This window comes from Festucalex cinctus, chromosome 15, assembly GCF_051991245.1.
Source record: "Festucalex cinctus isolate MCC-2025b chromosome 15, RoL_Fcin_1.0, whole genome shotgun sequence".
Taxonomy (NCBI): domain Eukaryota; kingdom Metazoa; phylum Chordata; class Actinopteri; order Syngnathiformes; family Syngnathidae; genus Festucalex; species Festucalex cinctus.
The window spans coordinates 26,257,561-26,272,267 of NC_135425.1; the positions used below are offsets into that span (position 1 = coordinate 26,257,561).

The window sequence follows — 14,707 nt, forward strand, 5'->3', positions numbered from 1 at the left end:
TTTTTTTTTTTTTGCATTAATTTAAAAAAAATTATTATTATACCCGTTTTTATTTTATTTATTTAGTTTTATTGGCAGTTTTGGTTCTTTGTGCATTTATGGATGGATGTGCTTTACTGCCCCTGGTGGCCAAGGCGCACACCACACAGAGCACAATGTCAATCAAATATGAAATTAGGGATGCACGATAATTATCGGCAATTATCAACCAATTTGATTTCATACAGATAAACCAGTTAATAAATAAATCAGGCAATAATAATAATAGACATGCCACTTTGGTCCATCTGTTGTGGTTGTGGCTCATATCAATTCAGCTTCATGGTGTTTTACATACATTGAAACGTTGTGTAAAGTTTACACAATGTTTCGATGTTTTTGTTAGACTTATAATAGGACTCGAAAGTATACTTGTAGTCAAGTTAATTTTGCAAACAATTATCAGCTTATCGGTTATTGACAGCAATTTTTATTTTTATTTTTTATTTTTTTTCCAAAAAAAAAAAGGTTGCAACATATTGTCGATGCTTTTTTTTTTTTTTTTTTTTTTTTTTTTGGGGGGGGGGGGGTGTGAACTCAATTAGTATTCATTCAAATATGTGTCAAAAGTGATCATAATTGGGCCGGGTCGAGCTTTTAGGAGTCAAATCTCGGCCTGGTTCGCTCGCGTGTGTTTCGCGTTTGGGATTGTTGTGATGGGAGAAGGCGGCCATCTTGATGTGAGCAGCAAACGAGAGGCGGACAGCGACTGGATGTGCAACACGCACTGGCCGTCCTGCTCAAATCAAAAAAGAAAAAAGAAAAGGGGAGAAAAACAAACAAATGTTAGCCACTCCTAATCTCGCCCCCGTGTGAAGGACAATGCTCGCTAAACGTTTACTTTCGTCACCACCAGCTCCCATTTGAGTGCGGAACCAGCAAGATGGACGAACGTCGAGGCGGCAGTTTAACCGGATAAATCCCGGACGAAGGTTGGACGACGACCGCCGCAGCGGCTCCCCAGTTGACCCCCTCCCCGTGTATGGTTTACATTTCTGGATAAAGGCGTGACTATGAATGGAGGATAGATGTTGCCAAAAGCTGACAGCGGCAGTTTCGTCCTCTTCTCTCTGCTCTTTGTCCTCACGTTGACGGACCCGCCACGGCCAGGTAAGCGGCTTCGAGTCGAAATGGAACCTGGCTGGTAAACGAGGGCGGAGAGGCCTACTCGAGCCTCGGGCTCGAGTGATTTTTCTACCCCGCAGAGGGGTGTCTTAGCTGCGTGGCTCGAGCTGAATGCCGACGACTTATTAGCTAACACTTTTTCTCTTAGCGTGACCGCTTATTTCTGTTATCTACAACTTACACAACAGTTTTATTGCGACGTTGTGAATATGTTTATAAATATGTTTTAGAATTGTGTGTAATAAATGCGAATCACTTTTAGCGTCCGCCGAGTTAGCCTTGAGCTAGCTCTTAATTTGCATGGGAGCTTCATGGTGCTGCATCAAAAAGGCCTGCGTCTCATTTGCTCTCATTCTCCAGCACTTATCATGCACATATTACAAGACTGTTACAAAATATATACATAGGTGTGCAACTGGAAATAATTTATTAAACGCTGTGTCATCTGGTGAATGCTGGAAACGTTCTCCTCTAAATCAAAATCACAACATTTGTCAAACCTTTTTGCACAAAAACTGCGACACTCGCACGCGTTTTAAAGTACACGCGAGGATAGAACTGCAAAAAAAAAATGTTTCAAAATAAGCTTTCAAGAGAGGATTAGGGTTCAACTTCCAAATGTAGGGTTTCATACAAGTGGTTTGAAGCTCAAATTGAGATTTAAAGGCCAAAGGTATTGTTTCATTCTAAATGAGGGTTCCAAATTAAGGTTTCTGGGTAGGATTGGGGTTTCAAGATATCTTAAAGAAGATACTTTACTTATTTGGCCATTTTTGGCAGTCAAACATTAATATTGTGCCTATAATAAATGTGATGTTTTCATTATTTTTCATGTACAATTAGTACCTTTTTTAAAAACACATTTTGCAATTTGCTGTCGACCAATCACAGCTCAGCTTGTGAATGTCACATGACCAAACCGAGAAAACAGGTGAGCTGTGATTGGTTACCTGAGCCCTTGTGATGTCATTTTCAGTCGACAGCAAGTTGCAAAATGTTTTTAAAGGTACTAATTGTACGTGAAAAATAATGAAAGTATCAAATTAATTATAGACAAAATATTAACTTTTTATTGCTATAATGGGCTAAATAAGTTAAGTATCTTCTAAGGTTTCAAATTGAGGGTCAAGGTTTCAAAATAGGGTTTCAAGATGGCGTTTAACATTCCAAATAAGGCTTTCTTGCCAAGGTTCAAGTTTGGTTTTAGTTTTAATGTTTAGGATTTTGAATTATGGGTTCAAACCAAGGTTAGTTTTCAATTAAACAATATGTAAGATTCCCTAACAGGTTGTCAAGGCCAGCATTACGATTCCGAATTACACCCGATCCTTTAAAAAAAAAAAAAAAAATGTCTAGAACAATGAAAAAAAAATCCTCAACAAATAGACATTTTTGTTTATGTTTTGTCCTCATCGCACAATTTTCAAACGGCTCGTGCATCGTCCCCACACACACGCCTACATTATGGTTCAACACATGCTTGTTTGTTTCAAAAGTCTTCAATCTGAACAGAACAAATATTGGCTTCACTTTTGGATACTCGGAACTCCATCAAAATGTAAGATTCTCAACATGAAATAATCTCAGATTTCTGTAATCCTCCATTCAAACAGATTTTTTTTCAATTTGTGCTGAATTCAAATGAAACAATTGCAAAAAAAAAAAAAATCTGCTTTACTTTGGAAAGCGATGATCAACATTTTTTATTTTTTTTTGCCTTTTTTCTAAATTCTAGTTTATATTTGTACATTTTCTGCACTATTTGAAATAATGACCCCTTTTTTTTTTTTCTAAGGATGGAAATTAAATTGTGTTCATTTTCAATTGAGCTTAACTTCAGATTGTCGGAATCATCTGATTTCAGCCACTCGGCAGTAATTATGCTGATCATTTTTTATAATCCTGCATGAAAGCGGACTGATGATCTTTTTGCGTTTGAATCAAAACAAGACATTTTGTATTTCAAAGAGAGAGCTGCAGCAATTAACCGACAACGAATCGATTAGTGCATGTCAAGTCCGTTTGCATCGTTGTCATGTTTTGCAGGCGCTCGAGTGAATGTTTGATTGCCACAAACAAACTGCTTCTGTTTGATTGAACTTTGTTACCAAGTCCAAGTCCGTACCGTCTGGTTTTTTTTTTTGTGTGTACTTTGCGTGGCATAATTTGTCGCGCCGTGTTGGACGTTAGCGTGAATCTGGGTCACGGCATGTTTTGCTCTTTTCCTTTTGTTTTGGCCGACTGTTGAATATTTTTATGCTGTCATATGATCATATAAAAAAAAAATCGACTTTTCTTTATTAATGTGCACGTGACGTCTGCGTGGCGACTTTTGGCACCGGCGGGTTTGTCGGCAGGCGTCAAGTGTTGAGCACGCACGCACGTGTGACTCGATGTGTGTGCGGGCCGCTTGGCGTGAGCGCAGGAAGCTGAGAATGGAACCGGAGCCGCCTGTTGAGAGGGCGCCACAACTTTTTGAAACGGCGTTTTGCGATGACCCGGTTTGTGGTGCGAGCGAGCTTGCAAGTGGAAGTGAAACAAGTCGGAGGAATGAAACGATGATCCGTGTTTTCGCTACTTTTGGCCACAGAAGCGATTTGTTCTCCAAAACGAGACAGATTTTAGTTTGACGGCGGGTGGTTACGTTCAAGGTAGCACAGGTTGTGTTTGAGCAAATAAACGTAACTTATATATGCATTAAAGCGTTTAAATACATGTTTGCGTATGACATTCAGAATATTTGTTCATTATTATTTATTTTTTTATTATTATTATTAGGGGTGTTAAAAAAAATCGATTCGGCGATATATCGCGATACTACATCGCGCGATTCTCGAATCGATTCAATAATCGGCAGAATCGATTTTCTTTTTTTTTTTTTTTTTTTTTTTTTTTTTAGGATTCACACCTTGAGCATGGAAGAATGTTATATGAACGGCACATTAAGCCTTAATATTTTTATTTTAATGCTGTTCAAATGTGAAACAGATTGCAAACTGTTTGTGTACAGTGGCTCACGGTTATAAGCCTCAAGTTTTAGATAAATATATTCATACAAATCTTACAGTGTACATGTACAAATTTACTGATAGTATTTTCTAAATTTGAATGGAAAAAAAAATCGCAACAATCGACTTATAAATTCGTATCGGGATTAATCGGTATCGAATCGAATCGTGACCTGTGAATCGTGATACGAATCGAATCGTCAGGTACTAGGCAATTCACACCCCTAATTATTATTATTATTTTAAGAGAGAGACCAATATGTTTGTTTGTTTTTTCAAGGCCAATACCGATTATTAGTAGTCAAGGACGGCGATAATGATATTTGGAGCCGATATTCATTTTCACTAAAAGGAAAAACATTGGCATCAAAATTTGAAAAAATACAAACCTTAATTTTTTGGGAATTTTGAAGCATATGTTCATTAAACAACTTCAAGGGTTTGTAAAATATTGGAGTTTTATATGTCCATATATGGCGGCACGGTGGTTGAGTGGTTAGCACGTCCGCCTCCCAGTTCTGAGGACTCGGGTTCGAGTCCAGGCTCCGGCCTTCCTGGGTGGAGTTTGCATGTTCTCCCCGTGCCTGCGTGGGTCTTCTCCGGGTACTCCCGTCATGCATGGCAGGTTAATTGGCCGCTCCAAATTGTGTGCTTGTGAGGGTTTGGTTGGCATCGTCAGACAGGTTTGACCTTTAATGTCTTTAGTTGATTATTGTGGCTGTCGGCCGTGAGTGCAGACTAAAAATACAAATCAACACACACACACACACACAGAAGTAGTCGGTCGTGAGGCAGTTGCCTGTTAGTTGACTCAACTGTTTCTATTTGTTTCAGGTGCCCGACTAGCGCTGGCAAGATTATTGTCAGGTAAGCAAGCGGAACGTCACTTAGCGTAACGAGCAATTGAGAGTTTTGCACTGTATCGCTCTCAAGCTTATTTGATACATTTACTGGGACGTGTCATAAGGCAGTTTCACTTGTGTCACAGCTTTGTAAATCGTGCATATCGCCGATTTTGCCGTGATTCTCTACACGGAATAAATATTACCGCAGACGAAACGTTGCATTTAAATGCAAGTCAGGAAGGAGGAGCGAGAGTGCAACGTGTCGACTTTAAAGCAGAATTAAGAGCGGCCGAGGATAGAAATTTCTGCCGGTTGCTCTTTGGTCACAATGAACTCGTTAATCGGCAAGTTAGTGCGAGCACTGAACAGCATGCAGACCTTAGCTCACCACAGCCAACGCTCCACGCTCATTCTCTGGCTCCCACGTCACTCACCAGGCTGGGCCCCGCCCACCTTTTAAAGCTATACACACACACTCGCTCACAGGGACTATCATGTGGAACGTGCAAATGTCGATTTTCACGGGGACGACGATAAGACCTGCTCCTCACATGCTCATTTGATCGTTTAACAATGCGAAAATCATTCTTATCCGATTCATCGAAAGGATGCTCGGTTGAGTAATCGATTGTACTTTTGTCTGAATATCACAATTCACACAGAATCAGCAATTGTAGTCCACGTTGCGGCCGATTTGTTTTGAGGGTTCACATCGACGAATCGTTTTCCTTCCCATAACAGCTACTGGTTGTGTTTTGCCTTTTTGACTGGGTAATGAGTGGCGCACGCTGCGGGATGTTGTGCAGCGATTGTGGAGCGGCCTGATGCGACCACCTGATGGAATGACGCCATTCATTCAGGCCTAGCTAGCCAACTAGCTAGCTAGCTAGTTAGCCTCCTCCTAATTGGGCTGCCAGAGAAGGACGTGTGCTTGTTGTTGAACTTTTTGGAGGTTGGGTGAGGCCTTTTTTCAAGTGAAAAAGTTGGCTTTGTTGTCATTTTTGAATCAAAGCTGTCTACTTTTTTTGTTTCAAAATTAAAAGAAAAAAGTTCTTATTCATATTTTTTTTTACCGCAAATGAATATCGGCTTGAAATGGGCCCACCTTCAAAATAAAAGCCTGACAAACTAAGCCTCGATATCCATGTCATTGTTGTTTAGGCTTTTATTTTGAAGGTGCGCGTCGACGACACGATGCCATAATGCAAAGTATGAAAAAACGGCGGCGGCGGCGGCTGGCTCGACTTCATTCCGTGGCCGACAACGTGTTCGAGCACGGCGGCAAAGTTTGCCGACTCGCCGAATCGCTTCCTTCCGCTTTTATTTTGGCGTCTGGCCTTCCGCGCCAGTGGAGAAGTTCCTTCATCCGTCGTGTCGTTTGTTGTTGTGTGTCTCCAGAGCAGCGCTGCAGCCCCGGCCAGTTTGCCTGCCGCAGTGGGAAGATGCAGTGTATCCCCATGTCGTGGCAGTGTGACGGCTGGACGGCGTGCGAGGACCAGAGCGACGAGATGGACTGTCCACGTCAGTACTTTTCACACGTTCCACCTCAAAGTGCGATCGGAGACACATTTCCTTCCTGTAAACGTGAAATATTGAAAAGGAATTCAAAGTAAGCTGCTGTCAAAACTCCTTTACAGCTGCAGGCCAGGCACTCGTTTGGTAATGCTAACGGCTAGCTGCTAGCCACGTACGTCGGAAACTTCCGTCGTATTATTCAGTGGCGACACAATTAACGCATTCACTGGCAGCCATTTTCACAGACGCAATCCCCTTCGCTCTGTTTGACTGCATTTTGCAAGGCCCACAGAAAAGATTAAAGTCTCATTGGAAGAAAAAATCTATATTTCTGTTTCAATTTTGAAGCAGTTAGCATTGGAATATAACTAAGTTTCATCATTATTCACAAATCTATTTAGAATTCTGAGTAATTGAGCTCTTTTTCAACATGGTCCTGGTTGAGATCCTTTACTCTGCTGTCACCTGCTGGACGGTTGTGTAATAACTTTTCTTTGCCGTTGAGAGGCTGCACCCAAAGCTTTCTGTCTGCTCTAGCATAAAAAACAACAACAACGTAAAAATACGTTTTTTTTTTGGAGCAAATGAGTCCTGAATTCGCGATTGAATCTGAGTTTTGGGATCGTGTTGATGTTGGTCGCAACTACACAGTCAATCAAAACTGCGATCAAGAAATCTTAAACGTCTAAAAGGGAAGTCAAGCTAGCATCGTGCCACGACGTGGGCCAACTTCAAAGTAAAAGTCTACCGAGAATATTTGCGTTGCCCGTCAATGTATTATTTGGTACTTTATTTTGAAGCGAGCCTTGTTACGTTGAGTGTGTTTCAGCTTCCTTGACGTGTCTGAATGATTTAGTACATGACCAAAATATTTAAGATTGCAATATAACGCAAAACTATTGCAATGCTGTTGCGCTATATTGAAATAACTTTTGCGTTATGATGCAATAAGTTGCAATATAACTTAAAACTATTGCATTTTAACGCAATGACTTTTTCAAAATAGATTGCGAAATAACGCAAATTGTGTGGTGAGAGAATGAGAGCTTCCACTTCCGGGTCATTAGCAACTATTAGCAACATAGCATTTTTTTGTTTTTTTTTGCAGCCATTAAGGAAGAACGGTTCCGTTTTGGCCAAGGTTACGACCAGGTGGAGGACGTCATCGGCGTGGCTCAGCCTGTGCGCTTCAACAGTGAGTGTCTCCATCCCCAAAAACAAAACTCAATCGTTCTCCTCATGCCGCTTTTGCGTTGCGACCGGCAGAGAAATGCCCGAGCGGGTGGCACCACTACGAGAAGACGGCCAGCTGCTACAAGGTGTACCTGCGCAGCGAGAACTACTGGCAGGCGGCCGACACCTGCCAGAAGGTGGACGGCTCCTTGGCCACCTTCGTCACCGACGAGGAGCTGCAGTTCATCCTCAAGATCGAAGTCGACTTTGACGACCAAGTGTGCGAGCTCAGGGACCAGTGCAAGTGAGTCGCGGTTGTTTATTTTGAAATGGACGACTAATCAATCGTCAAATGCAGACGTCAGTTCAAGTTGTCCAAATCTTCAGCAATTTCTCAGATTTCTCTCATCCCCCACTTTTGTGTTCTTTCAAAATAAGACGCCCGCTTTTACTTTGGAAAACAACGATCCACGTTCTTTTCCCATTTTTTTTTTGACATGTTACGAACCAAATAAGGGAATCATAATTTAGGTGTGAGTGTGTTTACTCAACTTGAAAGATTGTTTTGATTATACAAACAATCATTAGCTGCAGCTTTTATTTATTATTTTTAAATACCCAATAATAGAGTTAGGGGACTCGGGTTCGAGTCCAGGCTCGGACCTTCCTGGGTGGAGTTTGCATGTTCTCCCCGTGCCCGCGTGGGTCTTCTCCGGGTACTCCCGTCTCCGCCCACATTCCAAAGACATGCATGGCAGGTTCATTGGGTGCTGCGAATTGTCCTTAAGTGTGCTTGTGAGCGTGGATGGTTGTTGGTCTCTGTGTGCTCTGCGATTGGCTGGCGACCAGTCCAGGGGTGTCCCCCGCCGACTGCCCGAAGCGAGATGGGATAGGCTCCAGCACTCCCACGACACTTGTGAGAAGTAAGCGGGCAAGAAAATGGATCGGAATGCCAACTCGAGAGGGCCCTCTAGTGACCGCTGTGGACACTACAACAAAAAACCTGATTTGACACACTGTGGGAAGGTTTTTTGGCTTTTGAATCCGCGTCCGGTCAAAAGTTGCAATCAAAAAAATGTCCGTTGTAAAAAGATGCTTGTTTTGTCTTTTAGGTTCTGGGTGGGCTACCAGTATGTGATCACCAACCAGAACCACTCTGTGGAGGGTCACTGGGAGGTCGTTTATAACGGTAAATAGAAGCACTTGCTTGTTCAACATTTGAGTCGAAAATGTGTCATTGCATCGCAAATGCAAACATTTCCGTGATGAATGTTGCAGGTCCGGTGCAGGTGTTCCTGCCGCCCGACGGCCTCCCCAACTTGGGCGAGGCCAACCAGGACAACGTTTTCTGCGCCCAGCTGCAGCGCTTCCAGCTGAAGAGCATGAACGAGCGCGGCCTGCACAGCTGGCACGCCGAGAACTGCTACAAGGAATTCCCCTTCCTCTGCAAACGCAGTACAAAAAACAAGGCAACATTCTTTCCCCTAAAATATCAGCCGGTGACGTGAACTTTTTCTTCCTCCTCCTGCAGAGCAAACGTGCGTGGACATCAAGGACAACGTTGTGGGCGAGGGCTACTACTTCACGCCCAAAGGCGACGACCCGTGCCTGAGCTGCACGTGTCACGACGGCGAGCCCGAGATGTGCGTGGCGGCGCTGTGCGAGAGGCCGCAGGGGTGTCAGCACTTCCGCAAGGACCCCAAGGAGTGCTGCAAGTTCACCTGTCTCGATCCAGGTAGCGTTGGGCGGGAAAAACCAAAAACTTGCAATTGTTTTGGTTTGCAAACGGTACAAAGTGAGAGTGACCGCGATGATTATTTTGCGAGAAATTTGAGAAAGCGCATCAGCCCAATGACAAAATATTTTTTCTTTATTTGGGAAAAGTACAAGTTCGCGATCGACTCTCTAAATTTAGGAATAATAGAATTTTTGTATTTGAACAAAAGACTGATGTCTATGATAGGGATATTTTAAATAATTATTTAAATGAAATAATTGGGATGGTGCTATGGCAGTTCATCTTGTCTACTTTTCACCTGAGTTTCACTCTGATTAAAAATTGATTTAAAAAATTAGTTTTGTGAGTGTGTTTGTTAAATTGTGGGAAATGAGATTGATTAAAAAAAAAAATCTGATTAAAGATAAGGTGCAATGGTAAAATATATATATATATATATATATATATATATATATATATTAGGAGAAAATGGCACAGTTATTTTTATTCTTAATTTAGGGAAAAAAATGTTATACCAACAAAAAATGAGACGATGCTAGTATTAATATTTATATAAAAAATATCTATTTGTTAGGGTAAGGAGACTTACACAATGATATAAAAAAAAAAAGGCAATTATGAAGAAGAATTTTTTTTGTATTGGGAAGCAAGGAGACATGATAAAAAATTTTAATGTGCACATGATAAATATAGCCTAATTATTATTTTTTTTATTAAATCCATGATTTTAAACAAATAGCCTCAGAAGCATTAGGCCATGCTAAATAATTGAGTTCAATGTTTTAGTTGTTTTTTTGTTTTGAAAGTGGGGGCGGGGAAACGTATTTTCCTTTGGTGGCTTGCTGAAGCCGCGCCGCTCGTTTGTCTGCAGACGGAAGCAGCCTGTTCGACTCGATGGCCAGCGGAATGCGTCTGATCGTCAGCTGCATCTCGTCCTTCCTCATCCTGTCGCTGCTGCTCTTCATGGTGCATCGCCTTCGCCAGCGGCGGCGCGAGCGCATCGAGACGCTCATCGGAGGAAACTGTGAGCCGTCCTGCCACGCTAACGGGATTCTTCGTCCTAGATTTGCAAAACGTTTGTGTTGTCGTCGTTGTTGTTGTCGTGCCAGTGCATCACTTCAACCTGGGCAGACGCGTTCCCGGCTTCGACTACGGCCCCGACGCGTTTGGCACGGGCCTGACGCCGCTGCACCTGTCGGACGACGGCGAAGGCGGCGCCTTCCACTTCCAGGAGCCGCCGCCGCCCTACGCCGCCTACAAGTACCCGGACATCCAGCACCCCGACGACCCCCCGCCCCCCTACGAGGCCTCCATCAACCCCGACAGCCTCCTCTACGTCGACCTCCGTAAGGAGCCAAAACGTCTTCACAGGAGCTTGTTTGGGTTTTTGGTTTGTTTTTTAAACAGTTCTTGACATACCAACTTTCAGTTCCAAAGTCTGAGAGGCACAAAAAAAATACAAAACAAAACACAAACAGGAAGTCGGCCATTTTGGTTGAGCCCGTTTTTTCCGGGAGTGCATTACCGCATTTCGACCACTGGAGATGAGCGGCGCTGTAGAGCGCTTCTACCTTTTAAAGCTGGCAGAGCAAGATACGCCTTTTTTTGTTTTGTTTTGTTTTGTTTTGACAAATTTTCCATCTTAATGAAGTGCATCAGAATATACTTGAATTTTATAATAATTTTTTACATTTTTGCCTGTTTTTATTTGCCGTAAACACAATTTGAAATATATTCAGACAGCGTGAAGATCTTTTGAAACGTTTCACGAACCTGAACAAAAAAAATCCCAAATGAGTTCTATTCGCTTGCATTTGTCACTCAGTGGAGGGAACTTTTCATTTATGGATCGATTTGATATTTCCACTTCTTCTTCAAAAAAAAAAAAAAAAAAATAGAAACTCCCTACACTTTTTATTTAAAAAAAATAATAATAAATCAAGAAATTATGTTGAAATTTTCTAAAACTTTATTACAGTAGAAAATCTTTAAGGATCTATTTACTGACTTTTTAATTTTTATTACTATTATTTTTTTATTTAGCTTAACATGTTAATGACCCTGAAAGCTCTGCAATTAAATGTAGGGGCTTAAGATGGAGCCATGCGGAACGCCCTTAAAACTGCCCTTGCACTCCCCCTACAGGACACGGCGGCGGCATGCCGGTGATGGCGGGCCGCCACGCGGGCACGGCGGTGGACGGGCGGGTCCAGCACGGCCTGGAGCCGCCCGCCGCCCCGACGGGCCCCGCGACGGCCCCCCAGGCCCGGGAGGACTCGGTGGACAGCAGCACGCTCCTGGTGGGACCCGACACGCCCACCACGGACGGCCCCGCCCCCCCGGGCGCCGCCGTCACGCCGTCCAACGGCGCCTCGCCGTCTTCCCTCAGCACGGCCGTCTAAGACGGACGGACGGACAAGACTGTTTGTGTATCAAGAACGCTAATTTAAGGCTGCATTTTTACTGAGCTATTTGGTCCACAGCGCCCCTCCCCCCCTCCGCCAACAAGCCCCGCCTCCAGGATGTAAATAAGCCCCTCGGGTAGGTAAACGTGTACCTGTCTCAATTTCCTTTTCCGCAACACGCGACATTTACTTGACGCGTGCGTCACTTCCTTATTTTTTTTTTTCCAACTCATGAACGCTCGATGTTGACGGGACCTCAACGCATCACAAAAATTTGAAAAGTTTCATTTTCATCCAAAACAGTTCACCCCGCCCACAATCATCTTATCTCTTATCTTATGGTGGTGTGCTCCCCCTCCCCTGGAAAATTTCTTTTTTTTTTTTTTTTTTTCCACAGCAAAAAGAAGAAAAAAATTATATATACCCAATAAGATTTTGCACATTGTGACTTTATTCCCACAAAATAGATGACATTTATTTTTGTGGTAAAATTACAACTGCATAAATTACAACTCTTGACACATCAAATTACATTTAACCTTTGTCCCATAAAAAAAAAAAAAAAGTTCAAAAGTGAAATTGATAAGTTCATTATTACCAATATTACCATATTGCGAGCCACACATTTTCCCATAAAATGATGGCCTTTTGTTTTGGGGGTTGTGAAATGGCTTTTTTTTTTTTTTTTTTTCCCCCCGCCATAAAATGACAGCTTGTTGCCTGTTCAAAGTTATTGCAAGTTAGTGTTTGACGCAAAGTCCCAAAAATGTATTTTCACCTTTTCCGCGATTGGAACGTCGATGAAAAGAACCTGAACGCATCCGTGCAAATTTAAATCTTCAACTCCCCACAACCAAAATTTTCTCTGCTGCCACAACTTCCTCTTATTTTTTATGTTATTTAATTTGATTTTTTTGGTAGACAATCATCTGCTCATCATCCATTACCGGTGATGTGCTTGGCTATTGCGCAATTTTGTTTTTGGATGTGACAATCCCTCAGTGGAGTGCATGTGAGTTTGCTTTTTTCTTTTTTTGTTTACTTGCAGTGCATGCTTGCCCAATTTAAGAGTTTTTTTGTTTTTTTTCCCGCCTGTTTATATATAAAGCCCCAGACATAAAATGGAGATACACCCAATACTAAATTTAAATGTGTGGCTACAAAACATGCAGCCAAAATCCCAATTTGTGGCTATTATTATTATTATTATTATTATTATTATTAGAGCAACTGGGACATCCGGGTCAGCAAATGGAGCGCGCCTTGACTACACACGAGTCCTCCTCTGATTTGGAACGAGGGTGCGAGGGTCCTTTTGCTGACCCGATGATCGTTACTGGTCCCTTTTTAATTGCACAGTGATACCTCACTTATTGGAAAAACTTGTTTGTTTTTTTCTCGTTCAAAATTTGCCCTCCCATGTCGTCGTGTGTGTTGCGACATTCTTGTGCATGCATGCTGGGATAGTTTCCCGTTTTTCCAACAACATCCTGGCCTCTGGATGCCAGTCGTCCCCCTCAAACCCTTGAGTTTGTTTTTTTTCTTCCTTTTTTTTTTTAAAAAAAAGAAATGTCTTTTTCTTTGATTGTTTGATAGCCTTGAAATGAAGCGATGCTGTTGTTTGTATAGGAGGCGTTTGTGGTTTTTTGTTTTTCTCAACTAGATGTACTGGACGTCTAATCAAATGCCAAATAAATGACACACCGTGCAGGATGACTCCGTCTCTCATTACTCTTAGGAAATGCATTCAAAAGAAATTCGCACAATTTACAAAAAAAAAAAAAAAAAAAAAAGTTTGCACTCAATTTTCTAGTTTTGACTTGAAATCGAATTCAGTGATGACATAAAAGTGACATAAAAAAATGACCATTTACAGTAAGGTGTTTTTAAGGTGTTAATTATATATTTAAAAAAAAACGACAATGTATAGTAAGCCGTTTTTTTTTATTATATATAAAAAAAAAAGAAAAGACCATGTATAGCAAGGCGTTTTTTTTAATTATATATATTAAAAAAAAAAAAAAAAATATTGCAAGGCGTTTTTTTTCTTTTAATTTAAAAAACAAAACAAAAAAACGACCATGTATAGTAAGGCGTTTTTTATTTTATTAAAAAAAACAAAAAACGACCATGTATAGTAAGGCGCTTTTTATTTTTTTTAAAAACGACCATGTATAGTAAGGCGTTTTTTATTTTGTTAAAAAAACGACCATGTATAGTAAGGCGTTTTTTATTTCATTAAAAAAACGACCATGTATAGTAAGGCGTTTTTTTTGTTAAAAAAAAAACGACCATGTATAGTAAGGCGTTTTTTTTTTTTTTTTTTTTAAACGACCATGTATAGTAAGGCGTTTTTTATCCGATTAAAAACACGACCATGTATAGTAAGGCGTTTTTTATTTTGTTAAAAAAACGACCATGTATAGTAAGGCGTTTTTTTTGTTAAAAAAAAACGACCATGTATAGTAAGGCGTTTTTTATTTCATTAAAAAAACGACCATGTATAGTAAGGCGTTTTTAATTTCATTAAAAAAACGACCATGTATAGTAAGGCGTTTTTTTTGTTAAAAAAAAACGACCATGTATAGTAAGGCGTTTTTTATTTCATTAAAAAAACGACCATGTATAGTAAGGCGTTTTTTATTTTGTTAAAAAAACGACCATGTATAGTAAGGCGTTTTTTATTTTGTTAAAAAAAACGACCATGTATAGTAAGGCGTTTTTTATTTTGTTAAAAAAACGACCATGTATAGTAAGGCGTTTTTTATTTCATTAAAAAAACGACCATGTATAGTAAGGCGTTTTTAATTTCATTAAAAAAACGACCATGTATAGTAAGGCGTTTTTTTTGTTAAAAAA

At 41.0% G+C, this 14,707-nt stretch overlaps 1 protein-coding gene across 2 annotated transcripts; it reads left to right on the forward strand.

Annotated features, from left to right (window-relative positions):
- Positions 1 to 669: 669 nt before the first annotated feature.
- Positions 670 to 13,558, forward strand: dgcr2 (DiGeorge syndrome critical region gene 2). Of its 2 annotated transcripts, XM_077498551.1 has the most exons (11): positions 670 to 1,149; positions 5,007 to 5,039; positions 6,416 to 6,538; positions 7,641 to 7,727; positions 7,799 to 8,009; positions 8,818 to 8,894; positions 8,984 to 9,160; positions 9,237 to 9,440; positions 10,315 to 10,467; positions 10,553 to 10,789; positions 11,589 to 13,558. In XM_077498551.1, the coding sequence occupies exons 1-11, from the start codon at positions 1,068 to 1,070 to the stop codon at positions 11,843 to 11,845; spliced, it is 1,641 nt and encodes a 546-aa protein (XP_077354677.1). In that variant the 5' UTR covers positions 670 to 1,067; the 3' UTR covers positions 11,846 to 13,558. The 2 variants fall into 2 exon arrangements, with proteins under 2 accessions (XP_077354677.1, XP_077354678.1); XM_077498552.1 differs by lacking the exon at positions 5,007 to 5,039.
- Positions 13,559 to 14,707: the final 1,149 nt, after the last annotated feature.